General features: G+C 41.8%; 1 protein-coding gene across 1 annotated transcript in view; it reads right to left on the bottom strand.

Moving 5' to 3' along the window:
- The window catches only part of PPP2R3C (protein phosphatase 2 regulatory subunit B''gamma), a 35,110-nt gene continuing 15,116 nt past the window's right edge, over positions 1-19,994 (bottom strand). Inside the window, exons 5-14 of the mRNA XM_040332667.1 lie at positions 15,577-15,689; positions 14,692-14,789; positions 10,959-11,029; positions 10,670-10,802; positions 9,855-9,910; positions 8,102-8,177; positions 6,940-7,076; positions 4,682-4,819; positions 2,876-2,935; positions 1-800 (exon numbers count right to left, since the gene is read on the bottom strand). Of these exons, the coding sequence (XP_040188601.1) occupies positions 612-800; positions 2,876-2,935; positions 4,682-4,819; positions 6,940-7,076; positions 8,102-8,177; positions 9,855-9,910; positions 10,670-10,802; positions 10,959-11,029; positions 14,692-14,789; positions 15,577-15,689 (1,071 nt within the window). The 3' untranslated portion in view covers positions 1-611. The remainder of the gene's footprint in view (positions 801-2,875; positions 2,936-4,681; positions 4,820-6,939; positions 7,077-8,101; positions 8,178-9,854; positions 9,911-10,669; positions 10,803-10,958; positions 11,030-14,691; positions 14,790-15,576; positions 15,690-19,994) is intronic.

The following is a 19,994-nucleotide window of genomic DNA, read 5'->3' as shown; positions in this document are numbered from 1 at the left end:
ACTTTATTGAAAATGTAAAATTTCTATTCAGGTCTCCAGCCCAGTGCTATGTGGTAACCTCTGGTGCCATCCAGTGTACTGTGGAAAATGCAGCATGTCTACAATTCTCCACATTGCATATCACAATAGCTTTGTGGTGTGAAAGTGGCACAGTTTTTCTATGTGCCCTTTGCAGAGATCTGCATTTTACAGGTGCGAATCTGTGCACATTTCTCTCTCCCCCCCCCCCCCCCCCAAAGTGGTGACGCCAGAGAGCCAGCATCACAACCAGACAACTAGCATTTTCAAGAGGTTATCAAAGAAAGCCCTTCCTATTGTTCTGATGGCGACCTTACTTTAACACAAAGTGATGTGCTTATCCTGGAACTAGTACTCATCCTGGTAGTGAAAATCACTGCAGCTGCAAGCATTGCAGTGGAGCCTTCTCTACACAGATAAGAGGTGGATTGACAAGTCCCCTATAGATTCATATAAGAAATATTAAATTGCTGTTGCCATTCTTTAAATTGCATTCTATGTTTCCAGCTCCGAGTTCATTAAAACCATTCCATCCATAGGACAATGTAGGTTACCTCTGAACCAAGTCACAGAAATAGCCCTTCAATAGTTTATTATGTATCATCAATGTCTGCAGGGCTCTCTCCGTCAGCAGCTACCAGCACCTCCCGATTTTCATAGGTCCAGAAGCCATTCAGATCAATGAGAATACTACACACGGTATCTCCTTGGCTGCTCTGGATGAGATCCTGAAGAGTGATACGTAAAGGATCCTTTGGTTTAACCATGTCAAAGATTTCATCCTAAAAAAGGGACACAAAAGATATTACAGTGATATTCTTCACGTCACTAATGTGCAACACTCAAAGCTATTCAAGCGGTAGTAAACTCCTGCAGTGCAATGTTACAGGCCGACCAAACAGCCGTGGTGACATAGATGATGTAAATGGGCGTGGCTATGCATTTTGGAGTGGGGCACCCCTTTGTCAAACCTCCAACTGCAAGTCAGAAGGCATCCAACTGCAGGTCAGAGAAATCTGTCAATAAGTTCTGAATGATCTCAGAGGCATCTCAAGCTGACGCCAAAAGCCTGCTGACACTTAATGAGTTTTTTTTTTTTTTTTTTTTTAAATCTTTAAAAAAATTGTAAACAAAGTTAAAGTATGTAAACCCCCTGCCTAGAAAGCATTGCTAGCCCAACCCGGCCACTCTCCCACACCTTACAACGAATCCCACATCACAGTTATGAGCCAATAGTGAAATTTAGAAGCGGAAGGGGTGGGCCAGAAAAGCTGGCTGGTGTTTGTTTACCAGATTCCCAGGATCTGATGCAGCCATACGCTAAATAGGAAAATGTATCCAACCTGAGGGTAGTGCCTTCTGTATGTTGCCAGTGGCAGTTTCATCTCAGATTTGTTTTAAAGGAGAAGTTCACATTAAAAAAATAAAATAAATGCACAAAAATGTGTTTCTTTACTGGGAGCCTGGAAAGCATTGCACTCACGATCAGCAAATAGCGAGTGCCACACAGGACTCCTGCAGACTTCTCTGTGTATCTGTCTTCTTGTACCTTGTAGCCACAAAGGCTGTTGAGACTTGTAGTTTCCCCATTAAAAGTGTTTGTAAACCCACTTCTCGAAAAAAAAAAAAAAACACCTGCAAGACAAAGGGCATAATGAGCTAGTATGCATACTAGCTCATTATTTAATACTCACCTGGGATCGAGGCCCCTGCTGTGGTGCCTGACACAGCACCAGCTGGCAACATGTCGTCCCGGAGTTACTTTCAGGTTCTGCTCTCCAGCGCTGTGATTGGCAGGAGCGGTGATGACGTCACTCCCGGGCATGCGCGCCGGAGCCGCCAGTCACGGCATGATCCCCTTTAGAAAACGCCACTCTCGCCGTTTATAAAGTGCGCCTGTGCCGTTGTCTATGGCACATGTGCCGTTGACATCGGCGCCCGTCATTATTGTAAAGATCTGCTAAACCGTTGAGGTTTAGGAGATATTTTGAGCACCTACAGGTACGCCTTAATCTAGGCTTACCTGTAGGTAAAAGTGATTTGTACACGGTGTACAATGACTTTAAAGCTGAGGTTCACCCTAAAAACAAGTATATACCATTCAATCCAGCATACTGCCGAAATGTACAGTATGCTGTTTTTTTTTCCGGTTTACATACCGTAGTATAGGTATTCCCCCCCCCCCCCCTTCCGGGTAGTGAATCCTATTCAGAGACTAATTAAGTGATTGACGTATGACAAAAGCTTCACCCCCGGCGCATAATTCGCGTCACCAGTTTCCGAAAGAAGCCGAACTGCGAGTCGGCTCTATACGGCGCCTGCGGACCGACGTTCTGCTTTGTTTGGAAACTGGTGACGCGCATTATGCGCTTGGGGTGAAGCTTTTGTCATACGTCAATCACTTAGTCTCTGAATAGGAATGCCCACTCCTGCGGGATTCACTACCTGGAAGCTGGGGGGGGGGGGGGGGGGGGGAAGGGGAATACCTATACTACAAAAACAGCATACTGTACATGTCGGCAGTATTCTGGATTGAATGGTATATACTTGTTTTTAGGGTGAACCTCCACTTTAACAAGAGACTGTGAATGAAGGATGTGGTCAGGCAGACGGAGCCCCACTCAGCTACGTTAGTTTCATACAGTGACAGGGGTCACTCAGAGAAGATGCCCGCCCGCTGTCAATGGGGAATGGGAATGGCTGCAGCTGCTGGAACATGTTACAATAGGTTCCAAAAAGGTGAACCTAGCCTTTGCCAACACTGGATAAGTTACAGTTTGATACCTCACCGCTCTTGCATCATGTTATTAAAGTGTTCCAATTAATGAAATATATGAACATATACTAGGAATTTTACCTTTACATCCTGAAAAGTTACTGGATCCTGGCCATGAATCTTCATTTGTTCTTGAATTGCCTGATTCAAAGACAACAGCAGAAAATGAACAAATTTCACAAAAAATAAAAATAATGTAAAAGATGCATAATTGTAAACCATAATGAAAGTGTTCACCTCTCTCCATACTTGGACTTTGCTTCCTGCAGTAGATCCACAGAGGAATTGTGCTATAATGTTCATCTTATTCAAAGGTTTACATATCAGCCAGGGGCGTAAATACAGGGGTCGCCATTGTGACCCGGACCTATGCTCCAGGGAACCTTTGCGCCATTGTGACCTGGACCCATGCTCCAGGCCCCCCTGTACACCTGCAAGGGCATGTAAAAGGAACCGATCCCTCCATGTAACCGCCAAATGCCTGCTTCTCCTCCTCTCCCTCCTGCAGACATTCGGTGGCTGCAGGAGGAAAATGGAGGGCATCAGTTCCTCTACACCAGTGGTTCTCAACACCTGTCCTCAGGACCCTTTAACAGGCCATATTTTAAGTATTACCCTTGGGAGATGCAGACTAGAATACTGCATTTACTGAGCAGCAAATTATATCAACTGTGATGCATTTCAGTTATCTTGCAAACCTAGCCTGTTAGTGGGTCCTGAGGACAGGCATTGAGGACCGCTGCTCTCACCGCCTCCCCATTCCTGTCCTGCTGCTCCAGGCCATGTTCTTCCCTGGTCCCCCCCCCGCAGCGCTGCCTGGTTTCCCCCAGACCTCCCCCTAGATGCTGCTGGGGATCTGTCAGGATGAAGAGCTTAATCAATAGAGTCAATAATCAGTACCGATCACTGACTTTTTTTTAAATTAATTTATTCATAACTGAGACATAGTAAAATGTGTTTACTATGCTTCCGTTTATGAACAGGAAGCTCTGTACAGAGCTATTCCTATTACCGTATATACTCGAGTTTAAGCAGAGTTTTTCAGCACATTTTCTTTGTGCTGAAAATGCCCCCTTGGCTTATACTCGAGTCACCTTTTTGCACGCGATCTCCCGGACTTTGGGGACCCGGTACCAGCCGGCATAGGTCCCTTGGACCCCAAACTTGGCACACATGTAGTGCCCCTCTTTCTCTACAGGGGACCTATGGCCGGGGAGCACCGATTTTTCAAAGCCGGCACCCCTTTTATAGACTCCCATGTTAAACTGTAATTTCTCCGGTGACTTTGCAGACTCGGTAACGGCTGGTCGTAGGTCCCCTGGACCCGGAACTTTCCACACATATAGCTCAATTTATCCTCTACAATTGTGCAATTATTTGGGTTTGGGGGACCTACAGCTGGGGAGCACTGATTTTTCAAAGCCGGGCACCCCTTCCATAGACTCCAATGTTAAACGTCAGTCTAGTCATTAACACAGTGAGGCATGGGCACAGTCAGGCATACACATGGACACAGTGAGGCATGCAGATGGACACCCTCGGCTTATACTCGAGTCAATAAGTTTTCCCAGTTTGTGGTAAAATTAGGTGTCTCGGCTTATATTCGGGTCGGCTTATACTCGAGTATATACAGCAATTTATTCTGTGCAGCTAAGGCTGCAGAGAATGGGATTGATATATCTGTTCTTAGTCCCTTTCTCTGTCTCAAAAGTGAGACATCAGGGGTCTAATATTTCAACAAACCCCCAAAATGGGGGTTCTACATGAAAATGACAGCCTGCTTGCTGCAGACACCAATGGTTTAGCTGCACAAAAAACACAACTGTTAGCCAAATGTGTTCAGAGGAATGGACTCTACATGGTAATTACAACATAACCAGAACATACTCTGAAGAAGTAGTTAAGAGAAAAGACATTCAGGTAGCCTCTGTTCTCGATGTCAAGAAGTTTGAATATGTATTGCAGGGCTGCCGGCTCCTTCCTGTTCTCCAATGCCAAGACAAAGTCCAAGTATGTCTTGTAATCCTGAAAGTAAAAAATGTAATACAGTTATGGACTGTAAATGCCCAACAATGCATTATTTGTTAAAGGACATCTGGCTGCATAATATAATGCAGCTTACCAGTTTTTAGATGTGGTAGCTTCATTCATTTTCTATTTCAGGCTGGAATTTTCAGCAAGTACAGCAAATAGCTGTTGATCTTGCCAAAAATGCAGTGTCCCTGTTACTTCCTGAGAGTTCAACTGAAAGCACAAACAATATTATCTTTCTTTTGTAAATTGCCAATTCCCCACCCTACAACCTATGTAATGGAGATGAAGACAAGAAGACATGTTTTAAGTCCAGCCTAGGTTGACAGCAATGGCTTTGTTCATAGATACATGAAAGTGAGCAAGCATTGCCACCCTAGGACAGTACGTGTGTTATTTGCAGAAATACCAGGTGAATGCAATGGATAAAAAAAGCCAGGAAAAAAAAAAAAAAACTAATGCAGCTTTAACATTCAAGGACTGGTGAGCGGCAATATACGGTATTACATTGTTAGTTTTGGGTTAATATGCACTTTAAAATTGGAATGAACCTATCATCTTTACATCACAGCATGGATGCAGAGGGTAGGAAGCCGAGGAAGAGATGCCAGAGATACAAGAAGAGGGGGAAGAGAGCGGGTCTCAGAGAAAGGCTTAGAAACCTTGGACCTAAACTCCCACCACTCCTCAGCTTGTTTCTTGCAAATTTGTGACCCTTAGAAAGAAAGATGGAGGAGCTGCAAATTTTCCATACTCAAATTTGGGAGAGCGTTGTGTCCTTAATTTTACAAAGACCAGGTTTCACCTGATGAGGCCGTTTTCCCAGGAATTATTGTTTTTGTTTAGATCCGATAGGACTGATAGCATTGCATAAGAAGTGTTTCTTTACTTCATGCATGTCAGAATGTAGTCATGGTAGATTAGCAGTATACAGAAGATTTGGAGTTCCTCTTGATTAACCACTTGCCCACTGGGTACTTCCTAACCAGACTAATTTTCAGCTTTCAGTGCTCTCACATTTTGATTGACAATAACTCAGTCATGCAACACTGTACCCAAATGAAAATGTTGTCCTTTTCTGTCCATATTTAATCACTGTTTATTTATTTGCACTATAAAAAATAAAATTAAAAATGCATTTTTCATTTCGGTTATAAAATTTAGCAAAATTAGTAATCTTTGGTAAAAATAAAAGAATATTATTTGATCTGTGTGAAAGTTAGACAGTCTACAAGCTATGATGCCAATCACTAAAAATTGATCACACCTGATGTACTGACAGTCTCATTTCTTGAGACACCATCAAGCCAGGAAAGTACAAATACCCGTTATACTTTCGAAGGCCCCAATCACTGAGGAAAGGAGAGAGAGCTCAACCATCTGCCAGTTTGTTGAAAAAGGGTCAATCGGCACTTTACCCAGATCCGTGATGCACCTGGTCTGAATTACCCGGCGATTACAGACAGTTCCGTTGCATGCCCAATGGGGCACGTGAGAAGCGTAAGTTCAGGAGGACGTCCCTGGACGCCCTCCCAGAACTAGCTGCCCGCGCTGTGCCATCATTCAGCTATGGCCCAGTCGGCAAGTGGTTAAATGTTATCCTTTATCTCATTAATAATGTGATTTGCTGGGATCCACTTAATGACTGTTCCAAGACTGGACAAAAAGTCCTTCTATAAATCATTCAGTATGAATGATCGATCAGGCATAGAGAAGACCCCCTCTCTGTCCTTGCCACCTTATCCCATCTTTCATTTCCTTATATATAATTAGAGTTTATATGCCAGTTCTTATTTGCAATTAGAATGTATGTATTCATCCATTTGTAGATACACCCAACCCTTATTCGAAGATCCAATTGTCCTTCAGTAAAATCAAGGCAGCCCAAAGTACACATTCTTCATAATCGTAATATTTCCAGTGGGGACAATAATTACGCCACAATACTTTATAGGCACTACAGGGCACAAACTGGGCACAAAGTTAATGTACCAAGTGCAGCACTATTAAATAACCCAACTCTGATTTATAGAATTCAGTTTTTAACTCTTGCAATATAATCACAGTAGAAAGAAGACTTGATAAGGCAACACATTATGATGTATAAGTCTTACCATCTCCCCATCATATGTCAGACATTCCTGGAAGACTCGATCTAAGAATACACTGGTCAAGGTCCCGGTACCATAACGGGACAGTTCCTCCTTGCTTAGCATCCCATTATGATCTTTATCAAGATTAAGATACTGACCTAAGTAGTAAACGAAAAAAGTCGGTGAAAATCAGCTACAAGATTTACATCCTGTCGTCATACTTCTAACAATAATAATGCTTAAACATTGCACACATATGGGGACCACAACATTTAAAATTTTATTGTTTTTGATCACTCAGTGGTTGAGCTCCGTTAAAAGTATAACCAAAAAAAATGATATCAATATCCATATGCCATGTATTATGATTCCACTGTACTATTTACAATCATGTTCTATTTCTTGTATGAACCGTCATCACCATTATTATCATCATCATGAATTTCATCTTCTTGAGGCATTTCTAAAATATAATTGCTCTCAGCAATATTATGATGAAGATCTACATTGTGTTTTTTATTACGAGTTCACCAATGGTCAAGTATATGAATCTATAACCTGCCATTTTACTTTGAGTATTTGCCAGCTGTCTACCGCACATCTCATTTAAAGTCCCAACCCTCCATTTCTCTTTAACACAGCCAACATATCTAAGGACAGGAAGCATCAATATAAGAAATTATTATTGGCTTTAGATATTATTTAAGTACAGATAAAGATATGAGTATTTGGATGATGAAAATAAACTGTATGGCATATGCAGTGGTGTGAACATTTGCATATAATCAGAGTGAAAGTAAAGTAACCGACCAGCTTAAGCCTTGTACACATTGGCCGAAAATTCCCAGAAATAGGTTGGTTCAGAAGGAATCGGCTGACTTTCAGCAGGTGTGTACAGCTCTCTGTTCTACAGAAGCCGATCTCAAAACTGGTTTCTATTGAACAGGCATGCTGGAAAGCCAGCATCTGATCAGCGTTGATCAGTGTTCTCTGGATGGGGGCAGTCCATCTGTCAGAATACAATCCTGAGAGGGGGAGATTGCTGTACCAACATTGCTTGTGTTAGTATGGCGATCTCTCCATTTTTGTTTTTCCATTCAGCCCACTAGTGTGTACCCAGCTTTAGGCAGGTCAGTGATCAGTACAGAGCCACTTCAGATAAGAGAAGCTGAAGTGAACTTACCATAGACTCTTAATGCAGAAGGAGCAGAAAACCAATTGGACTCTTGAGTTTCTTTAGAAAGTTCTTCATCCCGCAGCTATAAAAAGAGTAACAAAAATTTAGCAACAAGACTTTATCATGACCATGAGCCATATATCCCTCTCGATACTTCACTAGATTTAGGCAACATCACACTAGGATCATTTTGATACCACTCAAGAATTTTTTTCTATGGCATAATGTCACTGTATTTTTACTCCCCAACAAGCACAGATTTGCAGCATTTTGGCAAAAAACACCCATTGCGAAGGTATCAGTTGCAGCTTTGTGATTCTGCCAGTTGACGATACCTATATCCAAATGAAAACAGCTGTAGCTCTAGCGATCACCCATTCTAATCTTCACACAGCACGGTTCACTCAGATTTTTATGGGCAGCACAGTGGTGTAGTGAGTAGCACTTTCGCCTAGCAGCAAAAGGGTCGCTGGTTCGAATCCTGACCACGACACCATCTGCCTGGAGTTTGCACGTTCTCCCTGTGCCTGCGTGGGTTTCCTCCGGGTACTCCGGTTTCCTCCCACACTCCAAAGACATGCTGGTAGGTAAATTGGATCCTGTCCAAATCGGCCCAGTATATATATGTATATCTGTGTGTCCCAAGCGTGTCACGATCCTACGGGGTAAAATGACCGCACCAGCCAAGCAGACACTGGCTGGAAAAAAGCGCCCAGAGGCGATTCAGTTCCAATGAGTAGCGCTATACAAGTCATTCATTCATTTATGTCCAGATACGGAAGTATCAACTGGTCACTGGTAAGCCAGTAATTACTTTTGTATCCAAACAGAAAAATCTGAGTGCACATTACCATAAAAGCATCAGGTGAGCAGTGCAGCGACAGAAGCAATCCCCAGGGATGTGTGAGGATATCTAAAAAAAAATCAGTGGTGTGATTGGAAATACCTCACCAGCAACAGAAAGAAATCGGTAGTGTGACATGGCACTTAGGCCATATACTTTGCTCCATTACTTCCCCGTAGGAATGGTAGAGTTAGCCAACTACGGCATTCAATATTTGGAATCCCAGATGGGGCAATATATTCCCCTCTTTTACTTTCTCCCACAGTCAAAGCTCTGACTTTTCCCTGCAGGCAGGAAACGTGCGAGAACATAGCTGTCAAAACAATGCAGCTATTGCACCAAATGATTAGATTGTTTAGATTACCAGCTCACATACATAATGTACTGCAGACAAATATTAAAGTGGATGTAAACCTAAATTTTATTTTATTTTTTTATGTCACAATGTACAGTATACGATTTCCTATTACCTGTGCCCAGTCTTGCCACACAGTTAATCCAGCTCTGAGCAATCCTCTTTTATTGTTCAGTGAAATAAAACGGACTTGCAGAGAAAAACCTTAGTCCGTTCCGCCCCCTTGCTGTGAGTGACAGATTATTTACATATCTCATGCACTAGCCTGGAGATGGGCATTTTTTTTTTAATTCCCACCCCCCATAGCAGAATTCAGTGTAAGGGGAGTGTAGAGGTGGGCGGGGAGTCTACTGACATCACGACTCCACCCACCGAGCTCCAGACAACGATCCACCCACAGAATCTGCAGTTTTTCAGTTCTTATAACAGACAGAGGGGAGACATTTGACAGGTAAGGATACATGCAGGATGTATGTATATCCTTATAGATCAGCACTATGGCAGTAGTTTAAAAAGGGATGAGAGTGGGTTTACATCCACTTTAAGATACGAGTACATACCTCAAGTAAATCATCCAAAAAGCTACAGGCCAATATATCTTGTATTTTTATCTTTCCTGGAAAAAAAAAAAAAGAAAGAAGATTAGTACGCACAAGTTTAATTTTATCAGATATAGATAATCAAGATTGACATTCTCGTAAACAATTTTAGTATTCATCAAGATTATTAACAATCTGGCTAGCGTTCCTCCTATATACAGTTACTGTACAAAATAGCCTCTGCATCATATCCTAGGAGTACAGCAATAAACACACTACTACTGTATATAAGAAGAATCTTATTTCCAACTAATGTATTCAGTTAAAACAGAGAATATCTGTGGCATGGGTTACTCTGGGTATATATATATATATATATATATATATATATATATATATATATATATATATATATATATATATATATATATATATATATATATATATATATATATATTATATATATACACACACACATACATACACACACATATACATATATATACACACACACACACATATATTCTTATATATATATATATATATCTATATATCTCTATCTGTGGCATGGGTTACTCTGGGTGTATATATAATATATATATATATATATATATACACACACACACACACACACACATATACATACACACACACACACACACACACACACACACACACATATATATACACACACATATATATATATATATATATATATATATATATATACACACATACACACACACACACACACACACACACACACATAAATACATAGTGCTGGAAGATTAAAAGAAAAAAAAAAAAAACAACAACATTTGTATAGTTTCCATTACCTGTCCTTAGGGGATCAAGAAAGAAAAAGAACTTCCGGACAGCTGTACAAACATAGAAAGAATAAAACGATTTCTCCAAGCCGTCCAACTGAGGCAGAGTTGGAATAAGCTCAAGGATGTAATTCTCCAAGTCCTGCCAGAGAATGACAAGCAAATCACTTTACAAATCTTTGATAACCACATCACTGGTAACAGAACAAACACAAAATGTGGTGTTTTCACTCACAAAGTCTTCCAATGACACAAAAAGTTCAGAAAACAAAAATATAATATACAGGCAGCTACTTACTGACTCTCGGAGATAGCCTTGTCCAGCCACATCATACAAGCTTAAACCTATCCTTGTCTGGTGTAGCCACACTGTGAAAAAAGATATTGCACATTAAAATTATTTCAGATAAAAAAGACAAATGCATAACTCTAGGTCTGTCCAGTAGTATAGTGCCCCGAGAACAGGGTGCAGGTCCGCTTCTTCCTGAGAACACTGAAGAAAATAGGAGGTGGAGGACCACACACACACCCAATAATAAAAATCCAAATTTCTTTATTTCATCAAAGTTAAAATCTTGACAGCAGCACATGGATGGTAGCTTCAGGTATAGGGGACTTGCTCTGGGGACTGGCTGTCGGGATAGAACTGTCAGTCTGGATCGTGACTGCGGTATGCTATCTTGTTATGCCTGTTGTAAAAGGTACAGTTGTACTTTAACCACTTCGTTACCGGGTCTATTTTGGCACTTCTCTCCTTCATGTAAAAATCAAAATTTTTTTGCTAGAAAATTAATCAGAACCCCCAAACATTATATATATTTTTTTTTTTAGCAGACACCCTAGGGAATAAAATGGCAGTCATTGCAACTTTTTTTCTTGCACGGTATTTGCGCAATAATTTTTCAAACACCCTTTTTTTAGGGAAAAAAACAGTTTCATGAGTTAAAAAATAACAAAACAGTAAAGTTAGCCCAATTTTTTTGTATAATGTGAAAGACGATGTTACGCCAAGTAAATAGATACCTAAAATGTCACGCTTTAAAATTGCGCACACTCATGGAATGGCGCCAAACTTCGGTACTTAAAAATCTCCATAGGCGACGCTTTAATTTTTTTTACAGGTTACTATTTTTGAGTTACAGAGGAGGTCTAGTGCTAGAATTGTTGCACACGCTCTAACGCACGCGATGATACCTCACATGTGGGGTTTGAACGGTGTTTACATATGTGGGCGGGACTTGCATGCGCGTTCGCTTCTGCACGCGAGCGACCGGGACAGGGGCGTTTTCATTTTTTTTTATTATTATTTTATTTTTTTACTTAATTTTTTTTATTTTTACACTTTTTTTTTTTGATCACTTTTATTCCTATTACAAGGAATGTACACATCCCTTGTAATAGGAATCACTGTGACAGGTCCTCTTTATGGAGAGATGTGGGGTCAATAAGACCCCACATCTCTCCTACAGGCTTACAAGCATGAAATCGGTGAAAAAAAGATCACCGATTACATGCCGACAGCCGCGATAGCGGCTTTGTTTACTTTCGGGTACCGGGCGTGACGTCATAACGTCGCGCCCGATCCTCCGACGGTCATAGAGATGACTGTGACCGTCTGGTCACCAGTCATCTCTATGGTTCACCAACGAGCGCCGGCCGATTCGCTCTCCGGGCCCCTGATGGCACGGGAGAGCCCGGAGAAGCACCGGATGGCGGCGGGAGGGGGGGGGGGGGGGATGTCCCCTCCCGCTGCCTAGAAGAACGATCGAGTGGCAGAACCGCCGCTTTGATCGTTTTTCTGGCGCACAGAATCGCCGGCTGAAGACGGCGATATCTGAATGATGCCTGCAGCTGCAGGCATCATTCAGATATCACCGCACAAAGCCGAGGACGTCCCAGGACGTCCTCTGGGTCTCAAGTGGTTAATTCATAAAATGCAGATCATGATGTGGAGCCAGCAGTGTCTTGTACAGTGGCCGCCTCTGCAGCCCACGATAAGAGGAGTGCTCAATCATACGACTAGAAACAGACACCAGACCATCTGACAATTAGAGTAAATCTACGGAGCCACTTAAGCATTATATGAACAGTTATATTGGAACCAAACCAATCAATTTAACACATTTCCTAAAACACTCCGTTTTTCATGATGTGAAAAATTATATATTTTTTTTATGTCATTAAAAACCATCGTGTGTAGGCTCCAGAGCATTTTTCATGACGTAAAAAAATGGGCATTAAAAATTTAGAACATGCTCTATTTTTTCACGTCGTAAAAAATGGTCGTGTGTAGGCTTTAACGACGTGAAAAAAAACGTGCATTCTCAGAAGCAAGTTACGAGACGGGAGCGCTCGTTCTGGTAAAACTAGCGTTCGTATTGGAGATAGCAAATTCGTCACGCTGTAACAGACTGAAAAGCACGAAGACTGAAAAGCGCGAATCGTCTCTCACTAAACTTTTACGAACACGAAATCAGCAAAAGCAGCTCCAAGGGTGGCGCCATCCGAATGGAACTTCCCCTTTATAGTGCCGTCGTACGTCCCCGCGCTTTGCTCGCGCATTTTTTTTTCACGACCGTGTGTAGGCAAGGTTATGTTCTTGAGGTCATAGGCAGCATCCCTCCTCCTCCAAACACGGCGAGTTGAGTTCAAGCCAAAGACCTCAATTTTGGTCTCATCTGACCACAACACTTTCACCCAGTTCTCCTCCGAATCAGATGTTCATTAGCAAACTTTAGACGGGCCTGTGCTTTCTTGAACAGGGGGGCCTTCCAGGCACTGCAGGATTTCAGTCCTTCATGGCGTAGTGCGTTACCAATTGTTTTCTTGGCGACTATGGTCCCAGCTGCCTTGAGATCATTGACAAGATTCTACCGTGTAGTTCTCGGCCGATTCATAACCATTCTCATAATCGTTGAAACTCCACGAGGTGAGATCTTTGCAGGGAGCCCCAGACCGAGGGACATTGACAGTTATTTAGCTTTTGTTCAATTTGCAAATAATCGCACCAACTGTTGTCACCCTCTTAGGCTGAGATTAAGAGTACTCCCTTTAAGACGGTGCTCCTAATCTCAGCTTGTTACCTATACAAAAGACACCTGGGAGCCAGAAATCTTGCTGATTGATAGATGGATCAAATACTTATTTTACTCATTAAAATGCAAATCAATTTATACATTTTTGGAATGTATTTTTCTGAATATTTTTGTTATTCTGTCTCTCAGTGTTAAAGTAAACCCACCATTAAAATTATAGACTGATCATGTCTTTGTCAGTGGGCAAGGGATCAAATACTTTTTTCCCTCACTGTAACTGCCACAGGTCTTTTTCTTTTAACCACCTGCCAAGCCAGCAAATCCCTGGGGTCATAACTGATCATATGTGTAGCAGCATAGAAACTGCAGATGAATGAAAGGCTAATGCCGGCCATACACCTTTGAATAATCGTTAAATTTTTGACCATGAGTGAGGCAGCAGCAACAGCCAAATTTCTAATCAATAAAGGGAAAATCCCAACCACAAATTTTCTTTTCCATAACATGAGGTTACATAGTTAGTCTTGTTTGAAAAAAAAAAGACAAGTCGATCTAGTTTAACCAATTGGTGAAATTGAAGGCTTGGTTGGTGGAATTTTTAAATCAATCAATGGTGGCACCATCGGATTACAAAATGCACATATTTTTGATCAACAAATTGTGGCTGGCCAAAGATGGATCGAGATTCGACCTGTTCAGCAGAGACCAGTCAAATTTCGATCCATCTATAACCGTTACCGCTAGAGAAAATGTAATCTAATGATCAGCTTCTCTTGAACAGGAATGTTGGAAAACTTTCACTCGATTAGCACTGCAGTGCTGATCAGTGTATTCTGACAGTGGAGCAGTCCCGCTGTCAGAATACAATAGCGCAGCCTTCCTTCATTCACCTTGATTGTGTGAATGGGGGAATTTGTGGGTGGAGGTTAGTTCCACTTTACATTTTTAAACAATATTAAATTTCTCCATTAGACCAACATAAATCCTCAAACTTACCCTTTCTCATTACATAGTTGAAAAACTGCATAATGGAAATTCTTCCATATGGATCATTGTGCACAAGTTTGCTGAATACTTTCGCAGTAAAAAATGGTCTATGAGAAAGGAAGACATAATGATATAAAGAACGCTCAAAAATATAATAGTATAATAAAAAAAAACTATATTTTCTTCTATTTTAAAAGAAATCCAATAAAATCTAATTTTGTCATAAATTTAAGCCAAAATGTATTCTGCTACATGTTAGTAAAAAAAACCCTGTTAAGTGAATAAATAATTGGTTTGTGTGATCACGGACAGATGTACGTAAATGATCATGTACAGATGTGCGCAGGTGATCAGGGACATATGTGTGCAAATGATCATTGGGACATGCGATTTTACTATTACATATGTGGGGACATGTGTTTTGGGGACATGTGTTTTTACTTTGTGTGCGACACTAGACTGGTGATCAGCGAGTAAAAACCTGTAAAAAACAGCTCATACTCACCAATCACCAGCTGGCTGCAGTGATCCGCTCTCCTCTCCTTACGCACAACTTCTGTGTGAGGAGAGAAGAGCTGATCGCCTAGCAACCGGCTCTCTGTTTACATCACATGACGGCTGTGAATGGACACGGCCGTCATGTGATCAGGAGGGCCAATCACAGAGACCTCCTGCTGATCTGAGATGCGCCGTGTGTCCGGGTGACACAAGTGCATCAGGATCGTGCCGCTGTGTGGAAACACGCGCGATCCCCCTCCTTCTGAGGGACGTTGCTGAACGTCCACTCAGAAGGAGAGAGCACCCACCTGGCCATATATGTGCAGTGGCCGGGTGGGAAGTAGTTAAGAGAAGAAATAAATAGAAGGAAAAAAGTTTATCAAACATAGTACTTACCTGCATTTTTGTCCAGCCTTTTCCCCTACGGTCTGGAAGTTGGTATAGTTAATCATGGCTTCATCACCAATCATAGGAGGTGATTGATGCTTGTCCAAAAGAAACCACAGATTCTTATCAAAGGAAAAAAAAAAAAAAAAAAAAAGTGAACATGCAATACATTCCCTGTAATTCATAAAGGCTGACACAGGCAGATTTTGTGAAAGTGTCTCTCATGAATTCTAAAGGTGGAGAAGAATGCACCAAATTCAAATACCTTTCCAAAATTTGTACTTGAAGGCTCATGCTGCGCCACTTTTAGAATGCACGCTTGACCAGCTTTTCCTTTATGAATCTGATAGACATTTAAAGATACACCCTTTTCTCCTGCGCAATATGAGAAGTGTGGCTGTTACTCAGCTATGCCAGCACAGGCATAGAGCACTGTAGAGAGGAAGGAGGCTGAACGTTCACTAAGAAGAGAAAGTGTAATGTATATTATATATATATATATATATATATATATATATATATATATATATATATATATATATATATATATATATATATATATATATATATATATATATATATATATATATATATAAAAATGGAATTAAGCTGCGCTAATGGTGTAGCATATAAATGTAGTCTATACCCGACATGAATAGTGATAAAAATACATATAAAAAAAACAACCATAAAAGTGATTATAAGTTCTTGAAAAACTCAAATAAAGTGACATGTGCACACATGCATCTCAGTGCAAACCACATGTATAAAGTCCCAAAGGAAAAAATTCAAAAGTATTCAATCTCCGTGCAGATTTCTAATGCCAGAAAAGAAAGTGCTGAAAGTGTCCAGGGAAATTGTGTCTGAGTAGCAGGATAGACGAAAAGCCTGCACCTCCTATCTATATCCTGCTTACCAAATTGAATGGATCCCTAATGAAAGAGATCAGATACGCTCATCAGCCCTGTTGGTACTCAATCAATCCAGCAACAAAGGGTCTTCACCTCTAAGTTCACAATACAGCTCTCCAGCAGATCGCCATGCGGAAGTTTATTACTTCACTTCAGATACACATTTGCCAAAATTGAAGCAGCAGCGATCATTTAGACTATGTATACTGCTTCCTGGTCACATGGTCATCACATCACCAATCCCAGCATGCTCCTCTCATATATTATATATATAGGCATTTCCAAAAATTTAATTACCAAATACATAAACTACAGTTTCACAGTATTAGAAACAGAAAAAATAAAAAGCATTTTAGTTCAGTTGGTCTTAACCTGTAGCCAATGTCATAGCACATATATCTGATGGCACAGATGTGCCTTCTTCTGAGGTGCTGCATATAAGAACACTGGTATTGGCCCAAACGGACTATTCGCTGCACTAACAGGTGCGCTATAATAAAATGTATGTAGCCTCAGCTACATATAGTATACAGAACTGTGATTCGGCAGTGAGATGAGGACTTCCCACCCAGCTCCTGGAACGAAATAGAATTTAGGCTGAGTGCTGCTCAGCTATTCATGGGAAGCTCTGTATTCTATGAATGAATACAAAGTTTTCTCTGATTGGCTGAGGCAGATTGTAGCATCATTAGCCCACCCCATCCACCTCAGTCAATCAATGGAAGCTTTGTTTTCATCCGAACAATACAAAACTTACAGTGAATGGCTAAGTAGTGCAGTAAATAGTCCATTTGGGCCAGCTTGGCTCAAGCTAACTATTTAAAGCAACAATAAATGTGGAGTTAGGCTTTAAGGTTTGCGTTACCTTCAGGCGTTAAAGTGGATGTAAACCCTTGGTTTTGGCTACGGCAGTAACCTCCAACAGAGGAGTGACTGAGGATCAGGGGTCAAATCTCACACTAGCAGACATACGTGAGGGTTTGTTCATCTCTTGTTTTTTTATTTGGATGTAAACCCTCCATACACCCAGTAAAGTGAACAGCCTCAGATGATACACAGAGATTAACCAAATCTCCCTACATAGGTTTTATATGTATATCTGCTGTCTTCACATTTATATACAGTTTACAAAGTTGAGATCCTGTTAGGAGATGTTCTCTTCCTGGTTAACACAGAGTGTGATGTCTGGGCATACAGCCAAGATAGCCAACATTGCTGATTGGAGGAAAGGCACACACTCCCTCTCATCATAGGCAGACTCTCAGAGCTGTTTTGTAATAGGAGCTGCTCTCTGCTAATCTATTTTAGCAACCTCCTTTGACAAAAGATTCAGGCTGCTTTTGTCTAAAAAGTCAAATAATATGTCAGGAGTTCTCAGGCTGATAAACAGAGGAACCGTTTAGAAGAGAGCTCTAAGACTTAGCTCATTGAAAAGAGATAACAAAAAAGGGATTTTTAATACAGCTTACCTGTAAAATCCTTTTCTTGGAGTACATCACGGGACACAGAGCGGCATATTCATTACTAGTGGGTTATATGGAGTACCTTCAGGTGATGGACACTGGCAATCTCAAACAGGAAGTGCCCCTCCCTATATAACCCCCTCCCATAGGAGGAGTACCTCAGTTTTGTAGCAAGCAGTATGCCTCCCAAAATGGTCCCCATAAGAGGGGTGGGAGCTCTGTGTCCCGTGATGTACTCCAAGAAAAGGATTTTACAGGTAAGCTGTATTAAAAATCCCTTTTTCTTTCTCGTACATCACGGGACACAGAGCGGCATATTCATTACTAGTGGGATGTCCCAAAGCAATGCTTACAATGAGGGGAGGGAGACATCTTCCCAAGACAAAAGGATTTAATTTAGAGATATACTCAAATCATAATAAATCCAACTTAGTTGAGAAAATACATTTAAATTTTACTCAAAAGGGAGCCCCCGGAATCCGAGGGTCTCAAACTGCAGCCCGCAGCACTGCCTGCCCAAAGGCTGCATCAGTATTCCTTCTTGCGTCCAACTGGTAGAACCTTGTAAACGTGTGGACAGAAGACCAGGTTGCCGCCTTGCAAACTTGAGCCATAGAGATCTGGTGGTGTGCTGCCCAGGAGGCGCCCATGGCCCTAGTAGAATGAGCCTTTAATGATAACGGAGGAGGCAACCCCTTCAAGCCGTAGGCCTGAGTGATTAACTGTTTAATCCACCTTGCGATGGTGGATTTTTCAGTTGCCTGCCCCTTCTTGGGCCCATCCGGTAAAATGAACAACACATCTGTTTTCCGGATCTTCTCTGTAGCTTTAAGATAGGCCTTCATGGCCCTGACAATATCCAAGGTATGCAGCAACCCTTCCTTTCTGGAAGTAGGTTTAGGAAAGAAGGATGGTAATACCAAATCCTGGTTTAGATGAAAACTGGATATAACCTTTGGTAGGAAGGAAGGATGAGGGCGGAGAACGACCTTGTCCTTATGCAAAATAAGATATGGTTCCTTACAGGATAAGGCTGCCAGTTCTGATACTCTTCTGGCGGAAACTATGGCGACCAAAAATACTAACTTCCTTGTCAGTAAAACCAAAGGAATTTCAGCCAACGGCTCAAAAGGTTGTTTCTGTAAACTTGACAGAACAAGATTTAAATCCCACGGACAAAGCGGGGATTTAACTGGAGGATTAATACGTAAGACCCCTTGAATGAAGGTCTTAACCAGCGAGTGGGTGGCCAGCGGCCGCTGAAACCATACTGACAAAGCTGAAATCTGTCCTTTGATTGTGCTTAATGCCAGTCCTTTATCCACTCCGAGCTGGAGAAAACTTAATACCCTATCGATGGTAAACTTACGAGAAAGCCATAACTTGGACTCACACCAGCCTGCATAGGCCTTCCAGACCCTGTAATAAATCACCCTAGAGACCGGTTTCCTGGCTCTGATTAGGGTAGAGATTACTTTCCGAGACAGACCTCTACCCCTGAGAATCAGGGATTCAGCCTCCAGGCCGTCAACTTTAGATGCCGTAAGGCAGGGTGGAGGATCGGACCTTGCGATAGCAGTACTGGCCGTAGAGGAAGAGTCCAAGGGTCTCCCACTACCATCCTTAGGATTAGTGAATACCATGCCCTTCTGGGCCATGCTGGAGCTACCAGGAAGACTGGTATGTGCTCCACCCTGATCCTGCGCAGCAGGCAGGGTAGTAACTGGAGCGGGGAAAATGCATAAAGAAGTTTGAACTGATGCCAAGGGCAAACTAACGCATCGGTTCCGCAGGCCCTGGGATCCCTTGTGCGGGACATGAACCTGTCTAGCTTCTTGTTCAGTCTCGATGCCATGATATCCACGTCCGGCACTCCCCATTTCTGGCAGAGTGTCTGAAAGACCTGTGGATGCAGAGACCACTCCCCCGGCAACAGAGTCTGGCGACTTAAGAAGTCTGCCTGTAGGTTGTCGACTCCGGGAATGAATATAGCCGATATGCAGGGCACATGGGCTTCTGCCCACAAGAAAATCAAGCTCACTTCTTTCTGAGC

Source organism: Rana temporaria, chromosome 13 (assembly GCF_905171775.1).
Source record: "Rana temporaria chromosome 13, aRanTem1.1, whole genome shotgun sequence".
NCBI classification, from domain to species: domain Eukaryota; kingdom Metazoa; phylum Chordata; class Amphibia; order Anura; family Ranidae; genus Rana; species Rana temporaria.
This window is presented reverse-complemented; position numbering and strand designations above follow the sequence as displayed.